This window comes from Microcebus murinus, chromosome 7 (genome assembly GCF_040939455.1).
Source record: "Microcebus murinus isolate Inina chromosome 7, M.murinus_Inina_mat1.0, whole genome shotgun sequence".
Classification (NCBI taxonomy): Eukaryota; Metazoa; Chordata; class Mammalia; order Primates; family Cheirogaleidae; genus Microcebus; species Microcebus murinus.
The window spans coordinates 69,625,328-69,648,906 of record NC_134110.1 but is presented as its reverse complement, the minus strand read 5'-3'; the positions used below and the strand labels follow the sequence as shown (position 1 = coordinate 69,648,906).

General features: G+C 34.6%; 1 protein-coding gene across 2 annotated transcripts in view; it reads left to right on the top strand.

The window, feature by feature from the left end:
* SLC26A7 (solute carrier family 26 member 7) overlaps positions 1–23,169 on the top strand; it is a 136,865-nt gene extending 113,696 nt beyond the window's left edge. For both annotated transcript variants that reach the window (XM_076005167.1, XM_012749624.3), the window contains exons 15-19: positions 394–442; positions 13,652–13,752; positions 18,419–18,473; positions 18,580–18,683; positions 19,815–23,169. In XM_076005167.1, the coding sequence (XP_075861282.1) occupies positions 394–442; positions 13,652–13,752; positions 18,419–18,473; positions 18,580–18,683; positions 19,815–19,850 (345 nt within the window). In that variant the 3' untranslated portion in view covers positions 19,851–23,169. The remainder of the gene's footprint in view (positions 1–393; positions 443–13,651; positions 13,753–18,418; positions 18,474–18,579; positions 18,684–19,814) is intronic.
* Positions 23,170–23,579: the final 410 nt, after the last annotated feature.

The window sequence follows — 23,579 nt, the reverse complement described above, 5'->3', positions numbered from 1 at the left end:
TGTGTGCTATGAAATAAATGATCAATGGCTCTCCCTCTGAGAATGCTGTTAATGAAGTTAATTTCTGATTGGATATGCTACATTAAAAAAAAATATGCAAACGTTTCATTTCTGATCCAAAATCAAAACAATCCTGGTCGTGCAGAAAATATTCTAAAGAAGACAGTTTGACTTGATAACATGAATTATCTACTGAACTAATACATAGTTAAAACTAACGATCATTTTATCTTGTCAAAGTTTCTTGTATACATCATTCTGAAAACAAAGCTAGTGAAAAATAATTGTTGGAGACTATTTTTTTGGTTATTTTTTATAGAGAAAAGAATGGTGTACTTTTTTCACAGAAATGAATTATAACAGTTTTCATCTTTGCATTTGTTTCCATTGCAGTGTGAACAAAACACGCTGCTCAATTCTCTATCCAATGGCAACTGCAATGGTGAGTCAGCTTTAAGGAAACAGAAAATCTAAGTGTTTGACTTGAATGTAGATCAGAGAATGAAATTTTCTTCCCTTTCTCCGCCTTGTCTGCCTTATCTCTTTCATCTGCCTTCCTTTCTCTCTCCTCCTCACTTTCCTCTTCCCTCTGCTCTCCTCCTCCTCTTCCTCCCTCCTCCTACTTTCTCCTCTTCTGTCCTCCTGGGTATTCCTCCTGCTGTTTCCTTCCTCCTTCCTTCTCTATTCCTCTTATTTACCCTCTCCTCCTTCCCCTCTCCTCCTTCCCTACCTCTTTCCTCTCTCCTCCTTCCCCTCCTTCCTCTTCCTCTCCTTTCCCTCCTTTCTTTTCCTTCTCTCTCCTTTTCCTCCTCCTTTTTCTTGTTATTTACCTAAATGTTTGAACCACAAATTAAAATTCATGGTATGATATGTAGTTTTAATATGGATTCGTATTTTTCCCCAAATATCATCTCTTTAAACACATTTTGGATTTCTACCCTAAACAAACCAGCAATTTCAAGATATTATATATTCATATCTATCTGAAAAAAAAATCAGGTAACAGGAACAAGTGTTTTGATGATAAGTGCCTGTTAAATGATCCAGGTCAATGTTTATTCTCTAGAAGTGTAATTGTTCTTTTGCACAAACTCATGAATTGATGTGACTTTGTCTCAGTATAGAGAAAATTTAAAGACACAAAAGAAAGTGATATACCTCTGTGAAGTATGAAGGAAAAGTATCATGCTAATATAGTAGCTAACTGAAAAAAAGTTGAATTGGAAGAAATCTATGTATTTTTCTTTTAATTTGATATTTACTGAGATTAAAACATCAGTGATAGTTAAATTATTCATCATTATGGCTTTTATTTAATATAGATAGTAATACAAATTCTCTTCATTTGTTTTGTAACATATAATATTTATTTTGCTAATTTCTTTAACTAGGTGTAAATAAATGTTATTTTTATTAGAAGTCTTTTGGAAATATCTATTTGATTTACTTTTTATTTTGAGTTTTTGTGAATAATTTTAGTTATAAATTTATTAGCTTTCTTAAAAAATATTGCTAGTGTAATGGCATCTATTACTTTAAACATACACTTCAGAATAAGTATTTTTAGTCTGGAGCTAAGGAAATGACACAAGTTAAAAGAATGAAATAGAACCATACATTTTCCTGTTATTGGGTCACAAGTTTAAGAGAATAAGTCAATGCTGAAAATTCAGGGTAAAAACTGGGTTTATTTTTAACTTTGTGATTTTTTTTAATAAAGTGATGTCAATTATAAATATTAATGACAATTACTGCCTCATTTCTCAAGTCTTCACTCTTTTTTCCTATTGACTCTCTAATTTTATTTATCATTATTTCTCAATAATTGGCATTTGTTATGGCTTTATCACTAGGAACAAAAACTTAATAGATGGCCAAGTAATGAATAAGTGGAAAGAAGGAAGCAAGCGAGGGCAGGGGGAGCAGGAAAAAAAAGATAGAAGTACTAAGATTCAAGTCATTATCCTTAACCAGAAGGTTAAATCCCTATTAGGTTTATAGACGGTTGTATAGTCTAAGCATCACTATTTGGTAAGAGAGAAAAAGAATGAGGAGAGGAATTAAAAATTATATATAATTTTTGCAATGAATATGAGCATGATTCAGAAGCATCTTGCTAAAGGTCTGGGAAAAGAGGAAACTATTCTGAGGACCCTGATTAGCATTCTCGTCTTTGACTGAGTATCCAGTTGAATACTAGGCTTGGGCAGCTGTGTTTTCCCTTAGGCAGATGCCTAGGAGAGACCGACTTTTGCTGTCTCTCTGATGACCATACTCAGGGCCATAGTGCAAGTTTCAACACATTTCAAATAATGGAAGTTATTTGAACTTCCATTAGGCAGGTTACTGGCCAACCTGCAATTAAGCTGGAAATCTTTAACAGAAAGATATTTACAACAAAAAGGTAACTCAAAAGCCCCTATATATTTGGAAATTAGGAAATACTCTTTGTAATTTCCTGTTGTTCAAGGAAGAAATCATACTGAGAATTAGAAGAGAAATTAATTAAATTATAAGAAAATGCTGCATATCAAATCTTATGCATTACAGATAAAGCAGTACTTAAGGAAAATTTACATACTAAACTACATATACAGTATTAGGAAAGAAGGCCTTCAAGAAGCTAACTAATGCAAAATGAACCTAATGGAAGTCAAAAGGAGGATTTAATAAAGCTAGAGATAGAAATTTATAAGATAGAAAACAAACACACAATTAAGAAGATCAATGAAGCCCAAATTGGATCTTTGAAAACAATAATTAAATTATTAAACATAAGACAATACTAAGATAAAATGACAGAAGGCACAAGTAACAATATTAGGAACAAAAAAAGAAATATAACTACAGATCCTATGAATGTATAAAAGATGAGATTATTATTTAAAATAACTAAAAGAGTGTAATTGGAATATTCCTAACACAAAGAAATGTTAAATACCCGAGGTAATGGAAACCCCAATTACCCTGATTTGATTAATTCACATTGTGTACCTGTATTGCAACATCACATGTACCCTATAAAGTTATACAAGCATTATGTATCCATAATAATTAAAAATAAATTTTTTTTAAAAATTTAAAAAAAGATGTGAGAGTATTATTGGTATCTTGATACCAAAAGAAAATTTAGAAGATAGGGACGAATTCCTAGTAACATATAATTTTACAAAACTGATTCAAAAAGTAGAAAAAAAACTCAGAAATTTTCTGGGTTTTTTAAATTCTAAATTAAAGTAATTGCTAGTCAGAAATCTTCCCACAAAGAATATTCCATGTCCTCATTAGTGAACTCTACCAGAGGGGAAATAATTCCAAACTAGAAAATGGAGAGATAAGATCACACTAATGTTATAAATCAGGCATAACCTTGATACCCATATTGGAAATGGTCAGAAGGAGGATATAAAGTGATTTACCACTTTTGTTCATGAATGTACATGCTATATAAAAACTTATACAATATATCTGTATGTATGTATTTATATATGTATGTATATGTATGTCTGTATATATATGTGCATAAGTGTATATATATAAAATGCATCATGCCCAGATTAAAGGAACTTTCATTTGATAATCTCATAAGATATAGTAAAGCATATGACTAAATTCAAATATATTTATGAAAAAAATGCTTAGCTATATAATTAGCAAGTAGTATCCCCACTGTTACTGAGTATTATATTAGTAGTCCTAGCCAATGTAGTAAAGCAAGAGAAAAATAAAACACATAATGTTTGGAAAGAAAAAAATAAAAGTTTTATTATTCACACATGAAATAATTATGTATGTAAAATATAAAAAGGTTTAATAGTCTATGTTTGAATTTATAAGAGAGATTAACAAGTTTCCTGCAATTTATGATTTAAAATCAATTGACTTCAATATACTAGCATCAAAGAGAAAATAAATAAAAGCTACTATTTACAGTATATTTAAAATATATCAAATCTTAGAAGTGAATTTAAACAAAGATGCATAGACATACACAGGACAAAGGTGTAGAATTTTATTATGAGGTATTAAAAATACCTGAAACACTTAAATAAATGGTATGTATAAATAAATGTAGGGAACTACAATGTCCATTGATTAGAATACTCAGTATCAAAAAGGTGTCAGTTCTTAAATTGATTTATAGATTTTAATTTAATCCCAATTAAAATTATAATAGAATATTTTAATGACACTTTACAAACTTATTTAAATTTTTTGTAAAAACTCAAATGGCTAAGAATAGTCAAGGTACTCTTGAAATATATGAACAAAGGGGAAGGCATGTTCTCTTAGCCATCAAGATGTATTATAAAGCTTTAATAATCAATGCATGTGGTATTGGACCAGAAATAAAAATATCAATATGACAGAATAGAGATCCCAGAGGGGGCAAACATATATTACTGTTTCATTTAAGACAAAAGTAGCACTGCAGAGCAGTGGGGAAGTTCAGTCTTGCTAATAAATAATGCTGGGATGATCATGTATCCATGATGAATGAAATTAGCCCTCTACTCTCCACCAAATTTCCACATCAGTACTAGATATATCAAACACTTTAACATAGTAGACAAAAATATAAATTTAGAAGAGAATATAGGAGAATATCTTTAAAAGCCTGAGTAAGTAAATTTTAAAAAAAAAATGTAAAGCATTAAGCCTTAAAGAAAATGACCATTGAATTTCACTAGATTATTGTTAAAAACTTTTGTTTACCAAAAGTCACCATATAAGACATGTAAAGATAAGCCAAAGTGGAAAAAAATAGATGTAACATACAGAATGAAGAAAGGACTGCTTTTTACTATAAATCAATGAGTAAAAAAAGGCAGAAAACCCTACAGAAAAATGAGCAAAAGACATGAACAGGCATTTCAAAAATAGGGATATTTTCTAAGTTTCCGATAAACATATGAGAATATGTTTGACTTCACTATTAGTGTTCACCATTATTATTGGGGAAATGAAAATTGAATCCACAATAGATAACACATTGTATATATAAAAGTGGTAAAAATTTAAGTCTGACAATATTAAGGATTGGTGAAGATGTAGAGCAACAAGAAGTCCCCTACAATGTTGGTGGGAATGTAAACTTTTACAGGTTGTGTATTCTTTATCCAAAATGATCAGCACCAACCAAAAGTGTTTTAGATTTCAGAGTTTTTTGGATTTTGGAATATTTACATATACATAATGAGATATATTGGGAATGAGACCCAAGTCTAAACATGGAATTCATTAATGTTTTATATATACCTTATACACATAGTCTGCAGGTAATTTTATATAACATTTTAAAATAATTTTGTGCATGAAACAAATTTTGTATACATTAAACCATGAGAAAGCAAAGGTGTCACTCTCTCAGACACCTATGTGGACAGTCTGTGGTTGTTTGGTATCACTATCATTAATGACTCTGAATTTACATGCTACCAATAAGCAATAATTTTCTTATACTTATTCACATATAATGGTAAATATGACTTGCCATTAATACAGTGAACAAATAATGTGTTCAGGTTTACTTGTGGTGCCATGTTGGCATTCAAAAGTTTTTGATATTGGAGCATTTCAAATTTTGGATTTTTAGATTATAACCTGTATAACCACGTTGGAAAACAGTTTGGCAATATCTTATAAAGTTGAAGATACACATACCTTAAGGCCAGCAAGTTTGTTCCTAGTTATACATCCTGAAGAAATGATAGCTATGTGCAACAAGGTACACAACCAAGAATGTTCACAATATTGTTTGTAAGTATCCAAACCTGGAAAGAACTCATATGTCCAACAAATGTAGCAAGTACATATAAATTGTGGTATATTTACACAATCAAATTTTAATTTATTTATTATATGGTATACTTACACAATAATGAAAATTGAATAAATCCAATAACGTTGGGGAAAAACAGAAAGACAAAGAGAAACATACTGTAAAATTCCAATTCCATTTATATAAACATAAAAATAAAATAAAGGAAAATCTGAATTGTATATATTGCTTTTTTTTTTACAGTGCTTGACCAGGGAAAGAACTGAATTGTATATATAATTTTTGTACTTTTAAAAACAATAAAAGAAGAATCTCTTAATAGTTGTTGTCTGGAAACATATACAAGATTCTTCATAGTAGTATTGTTTATAGTTCTTCCAAAACTAGGAATTATCTATTGAATTATAGCATGTGATGTATTCTAAATATATGAGATAAATAATAGAATAAAATATAAATATATGAAACAATTGCATTGACCCACATCAACATGGATGCAGCTAAGATGTTAGCTTTTCTGGTCTTTTCTAACTTACTGTGGCAAATTTACTTTCTCCTGCCTTGTGCTTTCAAAGAACACTTATATAATACTGTGATATAGTACTTATTTAACTTCTTGAGTATCTTACTGTTCCACTAAACTGAAAAACAAATTTTAAGGGATTTCTTACCTACACTAAATATCCCTAGACCAAGTGCACTTTGCACAAAGCAGTAGCTGCTGGGCATGGTCAACTTTTCTGTGTCTTGGTGAAATTTTTTGATACCCCGTGGCCCTTTTCTATAATAGTAGTCAGACATAGTTGATCAGAATATTTCTTCTGACATCCTCCTCCTCTCTCCTCTTCTGCCCCTCCAGAGTCTCCTCGGTCCTCTTATCTTTCACTCTTTTGCTCAGTAATACCATCCTGCTGTACGTCCCTCTGCTTTAAATGCTAAGGTTATGTCTATTGCATTTGTTCGTGATTTCTCAATCACTAAAACCTACAACTCTTAGTTTCATTATCTTTACATTTTCATTTCTGTGACTCTTATTCTGTCCATAATTATGTTCAAAATGAATTAGTATAACTTTCATGTGCTTTTCTGCTATGGGACATTCTTTGTTTTATTCTATAGATAGAAGATACCCAGTTTGTGTGCTCATGCCAGGCAGAATACTAGATCAAGGCACTTTTGCATGTGAGCCTAAGTAGCCTCCGAATCTTCTCAATATGGTTCTGCAAGCAAGCAGCTACTAAAAATGGCTGGAGTCGACACACAGCTGAGATCTAACTGCCATCCCAGCTTTATTTTATTCCATGATGTAACGACAGATTAATCTTCAGCCTCTTTTACTTTACAAAAATCTCTCCCATGCTTTATAGATTATAATGGTTTCTTTCTGAGGATTAAATCCCCACTCCCTAGGGTGGCATCTAAAATGCTTCCTTATCCTTTCAAATTGCCTTCCCTTTCACCACACATTATAGAAGTCCTCCTTCCCAGCCAGACAAACCAATTCATGGCTCTTACAGCTAACTTTGTCATGCCTGAGTATAAGCCTTTATTTGGATCCTCATGACTAGAATCATCTCCCTTTTCTGCCTATCCTAATCTTATTCTTTCTTTGAGAGTTAATAGAGCAGAAGTAAAATAAATCAAGTTAGGTAGAAAGAAAGTCAGCTGGATCAATACAAGGGAATATAGAGTCAAGTGCAGCCTGGGATTCACCATCTTCAGCTATAAGAGTACTTAGATCTGTATCTTTAAGGTACAGGAGGATTGGTCCTGATGTGGTCTGCAGGGAAATAAGCAAGAAAGGTAGGGTGGTGATGATCTAGAGAAGAGGAGGTGAAGGCTCTATCCTCCTCTTCTTTGCCCACCAGATCATGTAAATAGAGAAGATGTACTCAAAAGAGATGTCAGCAGCGTGATGAACACAGCTGGCACTGTTTGGGTGTTGGGGAAAGGCAGAGGACAACACAAATAATGATTCTGAATCTTTGAAATTCTCAAACTGGGAATTTCAGGGAATCCAGGGAGGTGGCCAAAAGGAAAGATGAGTTTAGTTTGGAGGATGGTAAATTTAAGTTAATGTGAAGTCATTCAGGATACATTCAGTGGGTTTGGGGGAATACAGAATAGATCTAGAAGTGACCAAAGCAAGGGGGAGACATAAACTGAGTGAGTGCACAAAAGGGAAGAGAATTAAAAATATTCCTCTCCCCAAAAGTCTTTTCAGAAGAGGAAGACTTGCACTTGAGCACATGATAGAAGAGTCAAAATAAGTGAAACAAGCTACATAAATTATACAATGGAAATCATGATTTCTCTTAATGAAAATACAAATTGCTCAACCTATGGAGAAATCTTCCATTACCATGTTTAGCAGTTTAGGTCCCCAAAACAGTCAGTCAATTCATGCCAATACCAAGGGACATCCTGTTGGGGTCTCTCTTAGCATTGTGATTTGCCAGGTCCACCCCCACCACGAACTCACCTATTTAACTGCTAATCATCCTCCAGGTCTCAGCTCACCCATCACATTCTTCCTTTTATTCCTGCATTAAGTCATGTTCTTGTTCACTCCGTAAATCTTTATTGTACTTATTGAACATCTAATAAATCCTGGGCACAATTCCAGGGGCTGTATGTTCAAGGTTGAAGAGAGTAGACATGATTTCTGCCATCATGGACCTTAAAGTCTAAACAAGCTCCTGCCCTTACCTCCCCCTTTCTACCACCCACATCAGCAACCCACGTGCATTCATTTCCTATTGCTGCTGTAGTGCTGTAGTTGCCACGAATTTAGCGGCTTCAAACAAACACATATATTATTTTACAATTTCGGGTGACAGAATACTAAAATGAGTCTGAACATAAAAATCAAGGTTTTGGCAGGGCTATATTCCTTCTGGAAGCTGTAGAGGAGAATCCCTTTTCTTGCCCTTTCCGATGTCCAGAGGCCATTTGTCTTCCTTGGTTCATGGCCCCATCCTCCATTTTCAAGCCAGTAGTGTGGCATCTTCAAATCTCTCTCTGACCTCTTCTTCCATCACCACATCGTCTCTGACCCTGGGCCTCCTGTCTCTTTGTGATTACATCACCTGGGAAATCTAGGATGGCTTCCCCATCCCAACATCCTTAATTTAATCAAACCTGCAAACTCCCTTTTGCAACATAAGGCAACACATTCATAGGTTCTATGGTTTAAGATGTGTACATCTTTGAGGAGCCATTATTCTATTACATCACGTCTCCTGTGCATCTTTAGCAATTTCTGCACATCTTTTCCAGCCCTCATAACACCGAATTACTAGTTCAACTGACTTGCTTCCTTATTTGATTATAAGTGTTGAAGGCAGACCCATAATCATCCTCTTTCTTGTTCACTACTGCACTTACATTTGCTAAGACAGTGCTTACAGTAGGCACTCAATATGTGTATGTTAACTGACTGCTTGAATGAATGAATGAATGAATGAATGAATGAAATCCCCAATAATATGTGCACATGTTTTCCAAAGGTGGTGTTGTGATTTGTCCTAAATGTTTCTTATCTCCTTATATTCTTGAGAAATTTGAAGTATAATTCTGCTTCTCAATAGTTGATATCAACAGAAAATTCCTTCATTTAAAAAATTATGAATGACTCAGAGGCTGTCAAGAATCTTTTGAAGTATACGAAAAGCACTCCTAAATTATGCAACTACGAATACTTTTTAATTAAAGGAGTTAATGAATATTCCACAGGAGAGAGCTGGCTTCCACAGTCTGGAGTTAATTGCCCACCCACACCTGATGGTTAATTTCTTTCTGAAATGTTGTTTTTTGTAGATAAAGCCCATCATTTACCACATCCCACATGGGTATAGATTAGTTGTCTCCTTTGCACATGCTCCAAGCTTACCTCATTTTGCTTAAGGCAGGATATTAGCTGTACTCTTTTCTAGGATGATGTGATTTTTATTGCTCTGAAAGATTTACTCAGAAGCTTAGAACACAAGGTTATAGCTGTAAAATTAGTACAATGGCAGAACTCAAAGGATACTGTGTAAAAGAAAACTTCACTTATTTGGGGAAAGATTTCAGAAATGTCCATTATACTTAAATTTTCATTTAAGTGAATTGGTAACTTTACCATTAGGGATTTTTTTTTTTTAATTTAGAAAAGAAATCATGCATTGCTTCTCTTTAAATAGCTTCCTTAAATTATTATCCACAACTGCATGTCATGAGTCTTTTGTTTTGCTTTACTTTATTTTGTTTTGTTTTGGATGGTCTGAAAATATACACATATTTTGATTAAAGGAATAGCAAAGAGGAAACTTGGCCAGAAAAATGAAAAGACAAAGCAAACAATAGCATGAACCCACTGAGACAATGGAAGGGAAAATTTTATATCACTATTGATAAAACTCAAACATTTTCATAGTTAATAATCTATCACCAGTTAAATTATGAAATAAGCACAAGAAAATAAAGAGAATGGCAAGAACAATTTAGTAAGTAAAATATATATGGTAGGGTAGAATAAGAAAAAAATGCCTTGTTTCTTAAAGAATTTTCTATACCTTTTTATCAACATTTTCTAGTCATTTAAATACAGTTGTCAATCTCTCTAGAGAACGTACACACAGATTGTTTTTCACTGCAATATTTTTAAGGTCCAAATGACAAATAAGTTTCTGATTAACTACCAGTGGCTTCCTGAAGCATTGAGTTGATAAAAATTATAGGCTGTGGTCCCCAGCCTCCAGGCTCTTGCCTAGTACTGGACCATGACTTATTAGGAACCAGGCCATGTATCGCCACCTGAGCTCTACCTCCCATGCCCCCCACCAATCCGTGGAAAAACTGTCTTCCATGAAACCAGTTCCTGGTGCCACAAAGGCTGTGGACTGGTGTTATAAGGTCTTGTTTGACCTCAGTGGTAAAAAGTACCATCACTGATTAGCCATGTTTTCCCTGGCTATTGAAAGGGATGATAGAACTCATGCCATAGAGTTATAGATGATAATATATGCAGTATCTTTTAGGAAAAGCAAGGCATTGACTTATTTTCTTTAAAAAATTGCTAATATTCTTTCAGATGACAGTGTCTTTTTACCAAGCCTCTTTTATTACTATTGCTATTATGTTTTATAGTAAATAAAGAAGACAACTTAAAGATCTCAAATCATTAATTTTTAGTGTTTTAGGTTAAATATTAATGTTTAAGTTTTTTGACAAGTAATTTTAGGTTGTATCTTATTTTGAAATATGTATTATTTTATAAAATATATGTCATTTGGTAAGAACAATGTCATATAAGTGGATGAAAAAAAGGACTAATTTTGATGTCAAATTGTGTCTTCATTGTTGTTTTAAGATCTATTCCCAAATGTGTCAGTGCTTTAAATCATTCATTTAATCAGAGCCATTGTATTTTTAACAATTAATGATTATTTTCTTTATGTTTAATAAGAGTACTCACCTTTAAGCAGCAATGTGCTGGTAAATCTTTATTAAGCAATTCTTGGAGCTGGGGAAATGGGGCAGGGTTGTGAAGAAGTACTGATTTGTAGTTTTGCCAATTTCCATGGTGTAAATATTTCTACCATAACTGATTTCAAGCTACCAACATGCTATCATTAAACATAGAGTTGGGAAGAAGATATATACATAGTTGACTTTCAAGAGCTGGTATGATCTAGCTCTAACACATTGCTTCTTCTAAAGAAGCCATATAAATTTTATTTTCTAAAACAATTATATTCAAAATAATAGGAAACCTTCAAATATTGAACTCCAATGTACATTGTAAACATGACTAGTCTTACTAAAATATTTTGTATCTAACTTTGTAAGAAAATGTCTAGCTCCATAATATATATTTTCATCTATATATGTTGTATGAATGTTTGGTAAAGTTTTCTAAGAAAGCTTACCTAATTAATTGTTAGATATTTTTATACAGTGAAAATTTAATAAAATATTTCCAAATTGTGTAAAAATGTATTTATGACCCAATCAACATTCCACTGTTGATTAGAATAAGTATTTTTTTTAATCTGGAATAAATATTTTTGGTTTTCCTGTGATCTTAATCCTTTCCTATCTCTGATAATGAGAAGGGGTGTATTATACCTGAGAATATAAATAAGAGCCCCTGCATTAGTAGAGGTATGTCCTATGTTTAATTAGGCAAATAGTGAATGATAATGATTACTACTGTGTGGTCAGTGGATGAGATAAGTTGTGGTTACTTTCAATTTCGTCTGAGGTTCTAATTTACCATTTTAGGCCAATGGAAGCATAGCCTGAATCTACATTGACTGCTTAGCCCTCCTTTCCCTGGGAGAAACAGGGAAACAGAAGGCACTCTTGGAGTGCCTGGCACATAGCTGGCCTTCAATAAATGTTGGTTGAATGGGTGCAAGAGGAGTTTGAGATCTTAAGGAATTATTAGTATTTAATTAAGGCTGTCTGTATGGTTGGAATGCTTACAACTCTATATCGTTGCTAGTTTTTGAAATCTTATGCATCCTTCAAGGCTACTTTTCATATGAAGCCTTTTCTAGTCACTCTAAAGAGACTACTCCTTTCTGTAAATTTCCATATTTTTCATTTTATCATTTTCAATCATGTGTCATTGATATACTAATGCTATGCTTGGCACTCAAGTATATTATAACCTCCTTGAAGAAAGGAATAAGATCTCACTCATATTTATCACCCAATCCATTTAAAAAAATTCCTTCAAGGTAGTACATACTGTGTAGTTATTATTCAGTTAATAAATAGGAATATAGATCTAAAGGTAAAACTTGAAAATAAATCCTCTATCTGAATACCACTTTTCAAATGTATTAGAAATTACTTTGTAGCATTTCTCCTTTTCCTAACATTTACCGCCACATATAAATTTTCAGTGTGTATTTTATATCTTCTTCTCACTTGTTTTTATCTTTAAGCAGCTAAGTAGCAGGGTTTTTTTTTTTTAATGCCCTCCTTCCCTCATACTTCCCTCCAAATTGAGAAAAATACATATTTCCATTTATCTGTAGCCACTCTATGGGAAAACCTTGAGCATTTTAAATGGCAAAACTATTCCAATTAAGAATTTATTTTTTCAGAGAATTTCATAATAACGAATGAATTGGAGTTTAGTTGATAGACTTTGCCAACTACAGTGGTGTAACCTTAGCCTATGTAATCAGCTCTGAGAGCCACATCACTCCTTAGGGCCACCCAAATGCGGCCTATCACTGCTCAGAAATATATCACATGAGGAAACTGAATCAAAAGAGGTCATGAACTCCTAAGAATAATCATTTTATTTCCATTAGGTATATTCAGAGGCAGATTTACTATGAACCAAATTAAGCTTAATTTTCAGGGCTCTCACACAGATCCCTTGCTAGGCTGCAGGACGAGCCTCAGCAATGGATTTTTTTCATTAAAGTGTGACTCCAAAATTATATGTACTTCAGGCACCACAAGGCAGGGCTCTACTTCTGAGCACACCCAGTATGGAAACAGTGTGATATTGTAGAAAGAGTTGTCTAGAGGCCTTGATTCTAGTCTATATGCTTAGCACTAACTTGTCAGGTATCCTTTCAAAAGAAATTTAAACTTGCTGAGCCTCAGTTTATCTGTGAAATGATACTGGTAATTAATTTAGTCTGTCTTCCTCTCTGAGTTATGTGATAATGACCTGAAATAACATTCTCATAATGAAGAAATCAGAGTTCAGAAATAATAATTTACTGAAAATTTAAAAATTAAAACAGTGTTCAGAATTAGTGTTGTGAAACTCAAGGCCATTGTTATCTTCCCACCAGTCAAAGTCAGCAGCAGAAATCCCTAAGAATTTTCCCTAACTCAAGTCTGTTTCTCCTGCAGAAGAAGCTTCCCAGTCCTGCCCTAATGAGAAGTGTTCTTTAGTCCTGGATTGCAGCGGATTGACCTTTTTTGACTATTCCGGAGTCTCCATGCTTGTTGAGGTATTTATGCAGCTGGTGTTTGGACTGATACCTTCCCTCCTCTTCAGTAATACGGGTTTTTCACCTGTTGCTCAGAGTCTTGAGCCTGCTTGTTACAATACTCATCTATCCCATTCTCCACAAAGGACACAGAACTTTATGTTTTGCACCACTATAGGTTTGCTTTCAGGGCTTCCCATCAAGCTTCTAGGTGTGTGTATGGGGGGAGGGGTTATAGGTGGGGGTTTTCATGTGGGGTAGTCAGAGAGAACATAGCATAAGACTTGAGATGTGGCGGGCATAGTGCCCACGGGGGAGTCAGCTTACAAGGCTTCTTGTAAAGCCAGAAAGAGAAAAGCTCCTTCTAGCATGAGCAAGTGCCTTGGTGAGAGCAGGAGGTTTTCTCTCACATCATGGCCAGATACAGTTTGGTCCAATACCATCCCTGGTCTCTCAGATGGTGCCCATTGCAGGGGCTTTTCTCTGTTCTCTTGGGTGATGGTGCCTCTTCCCCTACCTGGTGAACTCCACGATCCAGGAGTGCAAACAATAAAACTTTGTTTATTTCTTTAAAACTGACATAGCTCACAAACCTCATTTCCACAGATGGAAGAAAATCTAATTTTGTCAATTCAAGGAAAACTCAAACACTTCTAGGATTTTTTTCTCCTTTAATTTTTGTTTTGTTTTGTTTTGTTTTTTAGAAACAGGGTCCAGGCTATAGTTCACTATAACCTCAAACTCCTGGGCTCAAGCAATCCTTCCCCCTCAGCCTCCCCAGTGGCTGGAACGACAGGCACCTGGCTAATTTTTCTATTTTTTTGTAGAGACCGGGTCAGGCTATGTTGCCCAGGCTGGTCTCAAAACTATTTGTCTCGAACGATCCTCCCACCTCTGTCTCCCAAAGTGCTGGGATTACAGGCATAAGCCACAGCACTCTGCCCTACCCTCTTTCTTATTTCCTTCTGTTCTCTCCCTCAATATCCTTAATTGGTGAGAGGTGGGGCAACATCTGTTCCCCCATGTCCTCAGTCCTGCCCCAGCTTCTGTGCACATCACTCAGCTCACCTCAGCTTCAGTATTTGCTCCCCAGAGGGTTTCTTCCCCTGGCCTCCTAGAGTCTCCCCAAAGTGTGGCTTGGGATTCAGCCAAAGACTTAATCAAAACCCTATGAAAATTTCTGGAGCTCTTTCTCTGCACATCACCCTCTTTTCTACTACTCTCTCCCACAAATCTGGCCCATCTAACCTTCCCTGAGCTCCAGTCCTGTCTGCTCAGCTAAGTGAAGCTGCTGAGTTTTTCGTGGGTCTCCCTCATCACGCCCAGATACTGCTTTGTGGTAGAAACCTGCGATGATCCCAAGGCCGGCCTGTTTTTCTCTCTAAGCAGTAGGATCTATTTTTTAACTGGACCATTTCCCTCGTACTCCTTCTCTCAGGGAACTTACTGCTGTCTGATGCCCACTGTCTAAAGACAGTCATGTATTTTTGTCCAGTTGGTGTACTTCTTTATGGAGGGTGGGATAGTCTTGTATTAGTGACTCATCGTGGCCAGAAGTGGAAATAAGACATTGACTTTTTTGTTCTGTTTTGTTTTTTGAGACAGAGTCTCGCTTTGTTGCCCAGGCTACAGCGAGTGCTCTGGAGTCAGCCTAGCTCACAGCACCCTCAAACTCCTGGGCTCAAGCAATCCTCCTGCCTCAGCCTCCCGAGTAGCTGGGACTACAGGCATGTGCCACCATGCCCGGCTAATTTTTTCTCTATATATTGGCCAATTTCTTTATAGTAGAGACGGGGTCTCACTCTTGTTCAGGCTGGTTTCGAACTCCTGACCTCGAGCAATCCGCTCGCCTCAGCCTCCCAGAGTGCTAGGATTACAGGCCTGAGCCACAGCGCCAGCTGAGACATTGACTTTTAAAGAGTTCCATTAAGTAGCCTTAAAAAGGGATTTTGATTGTTTTCTTGTGTTGCATAGCTTGTGTCTCTGTCCGTTTATATTTTAAATTTACTTTGTAACGTTCAACTTTGCAAACTCAGGGTAGTATAAAGGTCAACGTTGGTATTGCTTTCCTGTGAAGATGAGGGTGGGAGTGTGTGGAGGGGGACTGCTTAATATGTGACAATCTGAGGAGAGTCTCAGCTCTATCACATGAGCTGGATCTCAGCTTATTCGTTTTATAAAAATGAGGTGGTGATGTTATTTCAGAATTAGCATACATTTAGAAAACAAATTATTCATAACAATTGAATTTTAAAACATCATGGGCCCAAGACCTATTGGCTGTTTTTGGCAAGTCACCCTTTTCCCCATGCAATATGTTTTTATTTTCTTGTTGTTCACTATAAAATCTTTGCACAATTGAGCATAGGATTCAACCTGAATACTGTGTATTTTCTTCCAACTAAACCTAAATTGTGAACACATAGTTTCTCTCCATAGGAGGGCTTCTTGTGTTTGGCATTTTTATTTACTCTGTGTTGGGCCTGTGTTGGTAAGGTCTAGAAGAGTCTCTTAAACTTGCGTGTATAAGGGTCATCTGGGCTACTCATTGAAAATGCAGTCTTCTGGGGCCTGGTTCTGGTCCAGGATCTTCATTCTAAACCCCTGTAGGTGATTTTGAGCCAGGGGGTCTGAGGTCATAGTTTGTGAAACACTAGAATTGTCCTTTTCCTGAGAAAGGCCAGTATGTATATATTTTTTTGTTCAATTGCATTTCAAATTGATTTCTGAAATTATTAACTACCCACTCTAGATATTGCAAAACAGGACTTAGAATTAGCAAAGAGGGGGAAATGGGTTACCTACCCCCCCTAAGCTTAGGATCTAAGGGTGACAATTCAGAGGAATCCAAACAATCTGGGTACTAATATGTGGAGAAAGGGATTTTTTGTAAAACTTTTCTCATTAATCCAAGTGGTTTTAAAATTCTATACAGTGGAGTGATGGAATAAATCAACTGATGGAATTTATTTTTAAATTGGCAGACAGTGATAGTTGCCCTTAACCAGGTGTTTCTCATCTCTCTCTATAAAACCAGCAGTCTTGTATCAGTTTGCTCTTTTTCATCTCCTTATTACTATTTGGTTTATTTCATCATAATTATAATAACATTATGATATATGTTAAGAACATAGGCTTTAAAGATACACAAACCCTGGGTCCAAATATTAGCTGTATCTTAGTTCTGTGATCTGGGCTCAAGTATTTGTTTGCTTTCCTATAAACTGAAAGTAGAAATATCCACTTACATGAAGTTGTTGTGAGGCTTAGAAATGATGTATTGCATGCAAGCACCTAACAAAGTGTTTGGCAATTAGTATCAATAAGTATACAATCATGATAGCTTCTCTTATTTTTTTTGTCATTAAAAAAAGTCATTTCTTAAAGTGCACATGCTACCATTGCAACTAATATTTCTTAGTTTCAGCCACCTTGGAAGAAGGTTTAGAGGAAAGAGCCACAGGGACTCTTCAGCCATGCATGTCTTCATGCATTCTGCCAACACTCCCTGGATTGCTTTCCTGGTCACTTTAGCATAAGGAGCATTCTCCTGGGAGTCGTAGGTTAAAAAGAGCGGAGTGACTTCTCTTTATTCTTTTCCTTGGGACACTGGAGAGGTCAATGGACTGGAGATTACATTTATCAGCATCAGCAAACCACCGTAGCTGTGTGTTTGTGCTTCAGTGAGCTTAAGAAACAGTCAAACACTGAGAGGTCACCTTGAATTAATCGTTTTAACTTACAAAAACAGGAGCCATTTATTCAATGGCAAAGACACAGGCCGTGTACTATTTGTTTGTTTATGCTCAGAGTGATATTAGTATATCTCCTTTTATTTCACAACTCTTTTCACATAGAGAGAACTGCTTACTGAAGGAAGTGTGAGGGAAGGTTTGGATGTATCGTGCTCGTTGTTAGAATGTATTGTAAACGCAGCTTTCTATACTTTATGTGTAAGGTGCATCACTATTATATAACCGAATCTATCCTACTGTCATTAAAACATCTAGATTTACTTCCACTGAATGTAATGGACGGGTGAATTTGGCCCAGGTGAATTTAAGATCAGAGCCTTTGATAAGTTGTTTCTACTTGAGAATTTCTAAGACTTAAAAGAGAGAAGACTCTAAAGTATGCCACACAGATTCTTATAGTTAGGATCTTTCATGTTGATGGACCTTTAAACATGGAAGCTGGGCAATCAGACTTGGCTTGGATTGTAGTGAGGTCCTCAAGTTACCACCCATGGGTGGGATTTATAGAGCACGTGAACGTGCTCACATGATTGTAAAATGTTAAAGTGAGCAGTAGGTCAGCAGCTTTCACCACTTTCACAAATGGGTCCTTGACTTCCAATAAAAGAGGCTGAGAATAATTGTATATCATCTTTATAGGGAAGGAGAGGTAATGTTTTTATATTTATTTTATTAAATGAAGTGGAAAATATAAGCAGCCAAATTTAGTTGCAGTAAATGTTAGATGCCCTGCTGTATTAATCGTGGTCTTTCAGATGCCTGCCAGGTTGTGCCTCACTGTGTAACAATGCCTCCCTCTGGTGGTTTGACTTCATAAACATTGGCCTTTTTTAAAAAAAAACTAGGAAGTCTAGTTTCTTCTGAAGCCTGTCTTATTCTTTACTGCCAGCTATCACCAATTAATTGTGGGTATACTGTTTTAATTCTTCCAGGTTTACATGGACTGTAAGGACAGGAGTGTGGATGTATTGTTAGCCCATTGCACAGGTAAGAGAGTGTTCTTGGCTAACATTGACCGTGATCCTTCTGCTGTTCCATGTGTTCGTGAAACCTATGCTCCATGTATCCTTATATTTCCTGTGCTTTCCTGTAGCTTCCTTGATGAAAGCAATGCAGTATTATGGAAACCTAGACTCAGAGAAACCAATTTTTTTTGAATCCGTATCTGCTGCAATAAGTAACATCCATTCAAATAAGGTGAGTTGACCAAGTTGCATGCAGGAGTTAGAAGAAAAATTAGAATAAAGGGCCTTGCATTTTTTACATTAGCTTATTGCCTCATTGTCATCCAAAATCTATTAAAATCCCCAACACCACCGTCTCAGAGTTCTCTGCTTGCTAAGAGAGTTTCAGTACGTTGTGAACAGTTGCTTTTTGGATCTTGAAACAATGTCACTGTAGAGAGGATTTGGTAATCACCTATCAACTGCAAACTACTTGCTTATAAAATAAATGCTGCTTCTAGGAGCTAGTGTCCTGGAAATTTGAATCTATCTCTCTCAAATACAAAAATTCTAAAGATAGCCTTTTAGGGTGTTTTTTTTTTCCTTCTCTTGTTCTGATACCCTTGCTTCTAAGCTTATATTGCCATCTTTGGAAACATTATTTGCAGAATCTAGTGCCCCCATGATCTGAAGAGTCAAAGTTAACTTATAAGTATTGGGCCTTATGCTTTAGTTTTATAACTATTCCTAGAGCCTTGTTTTCCTGCAAGTTTTCTGTGATTTTTGAATTGTTTTGCCTTTCCTCGTCCCTAGAACATTTGGTGCCTCCCAGAGTCATCCCTATTATATTCAATCAGAACAGTATGTATTTACCAAATAATAATAATATTAATATTATTATTATCATATACCTAACATTTATTTATTGAGTGCTCATTATGTTCCAGGAATACTTTAAAGGCTTTACATATATTAATTAACTAAATTTTCCATAACATTATGAGATGGATAGTATTATTTAATTTATTTTTATTTATTTTTATTTCAGCATATTAGGAGGGTACAAATGTTAAAGTTACGTATATTGCCCATGCCGCCCCCCCCTCGAGTCAGAGCTTCGAGCATGATCATCCCCCAAATGTTTTAGAAATGAGGAAACGGACCCAGGGAAATTACACCATTTGTAAGTGGTAGAGCTGGTTTCAAAGTCAGCAATCTGGCCTTGGACTTGGAACTTTAACCTGCTATATATACTCTGATGCTCCATAGAATATTCATTTCCTTAGCTTGGCTGGGCAGCTTGCTTCAGTTACTACTGTTCTTTTACTATTGTACCAATTTAAGAGTAAGTAGCATATGCTTATTGCTTCTTCTTGTATTTCAGAATTTGAGCAAACTCAGTGACCACAGTGAAGTCTGAGACCCTTGTCTTCAAGTACAGCTCTTGTCTTAAGCAACTGCCCCAAAGAGGCCATATGCTGGCATTTTGCACAACCTTTTTGTTATTTAGATCCTACAAATGACCTCTACTACAATAAGTATGATATGACTTAGTAACTGCATAGCTGCTGGTCAAGAATTGCCAATAATTTTTTCCAATCTTTATTAATAAGCAAATTCACTTGCTTATTTTATATAAAAATTGGTATGTATTTAGTTTTAGTGTACTGAAGGGTAAACATGATTTTATTTCCTTTTACCACAGTATTTTGTTTTATTTCTATTTTGCTGTAAATTGATGTGTAAAATTGAGAAATACTTTTGTCATAAGAGAATTGGAACATTTATAAGCCATTTGTAAAAATTCAGGATCATCTGTAACTAATACGTGAAAACAACTTAGCAAATGTGCCATTTTCTCATATCTTCTCCCACCAAAATCCATTTAAATATCAATAAGGCTAAATATTACTTAATATAGTAAGATGTCAAAGTCACAGAAAATAAACAAAAACAAATGTCAAACTAAAAATCATATATCTCCATACCTTTCTATACATTTATTCATTCCTAGAGTATTTAGAACTGTTTTTCATAATCAGAAGAAAATTGGTATCCCAATAAAGCCAAATTCTTGACATGTTTATTTTGCTGTGAATATTGGAAGTGCTTAGGTTCAAGGGACCTAATAGCTCTAATTTCCACATTCCCACCCAGTAAGAGGCTCTAGTTTCTGCTTAAGTTTTGTTGGAGCCAGGAAAGTGGAAATTGCACATTTTATGTCTTTTTACAACTATGATTTTTAAATGAGAAAATACTACTAGTAGAATAGCTTTGTGCTTTCTACTACTTTAGTAGTTTTGCATTTTCTTATTTCAGAGAGACAGACAATATAATATACTATGTTTTTGTGTCTATATCCACATAGATAGATAAATAGATCTCCATAGTATTCTTTCCTTTTTCTTTTGTTAGAGGAGACCTTGGATGTGATTATCTGCAAACCCACCAAAACTAACAGGATAATTGACAAATAAACATAACAGGCCAAGGTGAACTGTATGGTATTGTTTTCATGCATGTACAGATATTTTCAATCATATACAAGTACAGAGAGTTTCACATTTTTATCTGACAAATTGATGTGCCTAAGAAGAAATCTCATTTTCAAAGATAGACATAGACATGTAATTATGCTTAAGCTTTAATGGTGTTTTAACTGCTCTAGAAATTACCAGTGTAAGAAAAAGCCAGGTACTTTAAAGTGAGTTTGAGAAACAGTTTGAAAATAAAATGAAAAGACCAGTCATTTAGGAGCTTTCAATAGCATCTATAAGAATAAATAATAAATAAATAAATTGACTGACACACGATAGATTATAATGGTCCCTAGCAATTGTATGGTAAACATTTATACGGTCCCTTATTTTAACATTAATTCCTAAGTAGCACAATGAAATAAAATGAAAGGGGAATAATGAATGTTTCAAATTCTTGTCACTTATCCAATCATTTCAATTTTGATTTAGATGTACAAAGAATGGTTTTTGTTCCGAAGGTAGCCTCAATCTTTTCATCACTAATTTGGATTGAATCGAGTCAGGCCAACTCCCATCAAATACTATTCCAGGGAAAGGTGGACGTGATGATTGAAGGTAAAATTTCCTTAGAGAAAGGAATTTTACTCTGCTTAGTCCAATCAAATTATTCCGGTGGTGACGGTGGTAATATTCATCATTTCTAATACACTGGAAAATAACTCATGAAAAGTCTCAAAAAAATAAATGACTCATGACTCAAGAAAAGTAAAAAAAATAAAATTTATTTTTCTATGTATAAATTGATATTTTGCTTTGCAATTTTGAACTATGATTGAATTCATGTACTACAAGCATTTTCTAATTTGTTAGAGATTATGGGCCATGGATGACATTAAAATCATTATAGTTAATCAATGATAATTTGTTTTATGGTATTGTTAAAGCTGACACAGTATTGTCTGAGCAGTGACATTTGAGTACATTTCAATGTTTATAGAAGTTTAATGGATAAGACTTTAAAGCCAGTAACTTGGGTGTCAAATATTAGTGCTATATTCAAAATAAAGGAAGACCAAACCATGCACCTTATAAAGCCCTTTGTCTGAAGGTTTCTTCAGCACACGAGGCCACAATGACTGTTGACCCAGAGGAATTCGTTGGAATTGAGTTCTTAGAGTCTAAGAGTGGAACATGAGTTTAAACATACAAGATCCTAAAACATGTTTATTTCAAAGCAGGCATCGACAACACAAAACTACAATATGGTTCTGATGCAAGAATGTTTCTAGAGTTACACTGAATTATTTTTATGAGATCACCTTATTTTTACATATGATAAACTACTTCCGTAATACTTATTATGGTAAAATAAAATTAGAAAAAATTAAAACTGACCTATAAGAGTGTTAAGGGCCTATTAGAATGGCATATATAAATTAAGCATAAAATATGTAATCAGGAAAAGACTGTTAACATTACATTTATGCAAATTAAATGCCCTTAAATTTCACCATTTGTCTTTCATTTTAAAGGTTATTTGCCCCCGATTATATGATTCAAGTGTTATAAGGTTTAGCCTGAACTACTTTGCAGTAATTTATTTGACAGATCTCTATTCTATAAATGTGTAATGTAATGAGGAAAGAGATCTTTCTTTTTAAATGAAAACATTAATGTGTTAATACCCTGTATGGATAATGTTTGACATTTAGTGGTCACCAAAATATATTAGTATGTTGCTGAACATATTAATACATATGCCTTAGAAATGCACATTCTGTATTCTGTGGGATGATGATCTAATTCAATATAGAATATGCTATTTGGCAGTGAGTTTGTTGCCAGATTTCAAATAGGGAGCTAAGTGGCACTTTCACAATCCAAAGATTTTTAGTTAAAAATCATGTAGTCTAATACACTGCACTTATTTTTTATATTTTTCAATGCATTTAATTATCTTTTTTTATAATTCTTTGTACTAACCCAGCATGTAACAACCAATTTACTTGGAAATAAATTGAAATATGATAACTATTATGCTTAAATGGATTTGTGTCCATTATTTCAGAATATTTACTCTCCTACAAAGCAAATAATACATATAGCTTTCTTGGACTGACCACAGAGTATTACATGTCGAGAATTCCTGGAAGTATCGATTATTTGTAGTAATTTGTTCTTTCAAAATGTCAACTGAGGGCTCTGAGATACTGTGCCTTAATATCTGGACTGCTGATTTAGGGTACTTTTTGCTACAAAACTACATTTACACAATCCTCTTTCATTAAGTTAACATTCTTTATGTTCTAATTTTAATTAATGTGTACATTTTGATTTTCCATTTGTTTGGGTTCTTCATTATATGCTGTTGTGGTTTTTTTGATCTTTTCTGAGTTCCTAGGCTGAGTTCAACATTCTTCAGCTCCTAGGACAAGAAGATAAGGAATTATTCTAGGTGTTAGAGACAGAGCAAAGAATAAAACAGGAAATAACAAAAAACAAACAAACCTCATGGAGCTTATGTTTTAACAAGTGAAGACAGAAAATAAACAGGATAAATTTAAATTACATCATGAAGTAGATGATGATATGTGCCAAAAAGGCGGGTAAATTAAGGAAATCTGATGGAAATATGGCAGAGGGTGAGTGTTGCATCCCTGGATAGGATG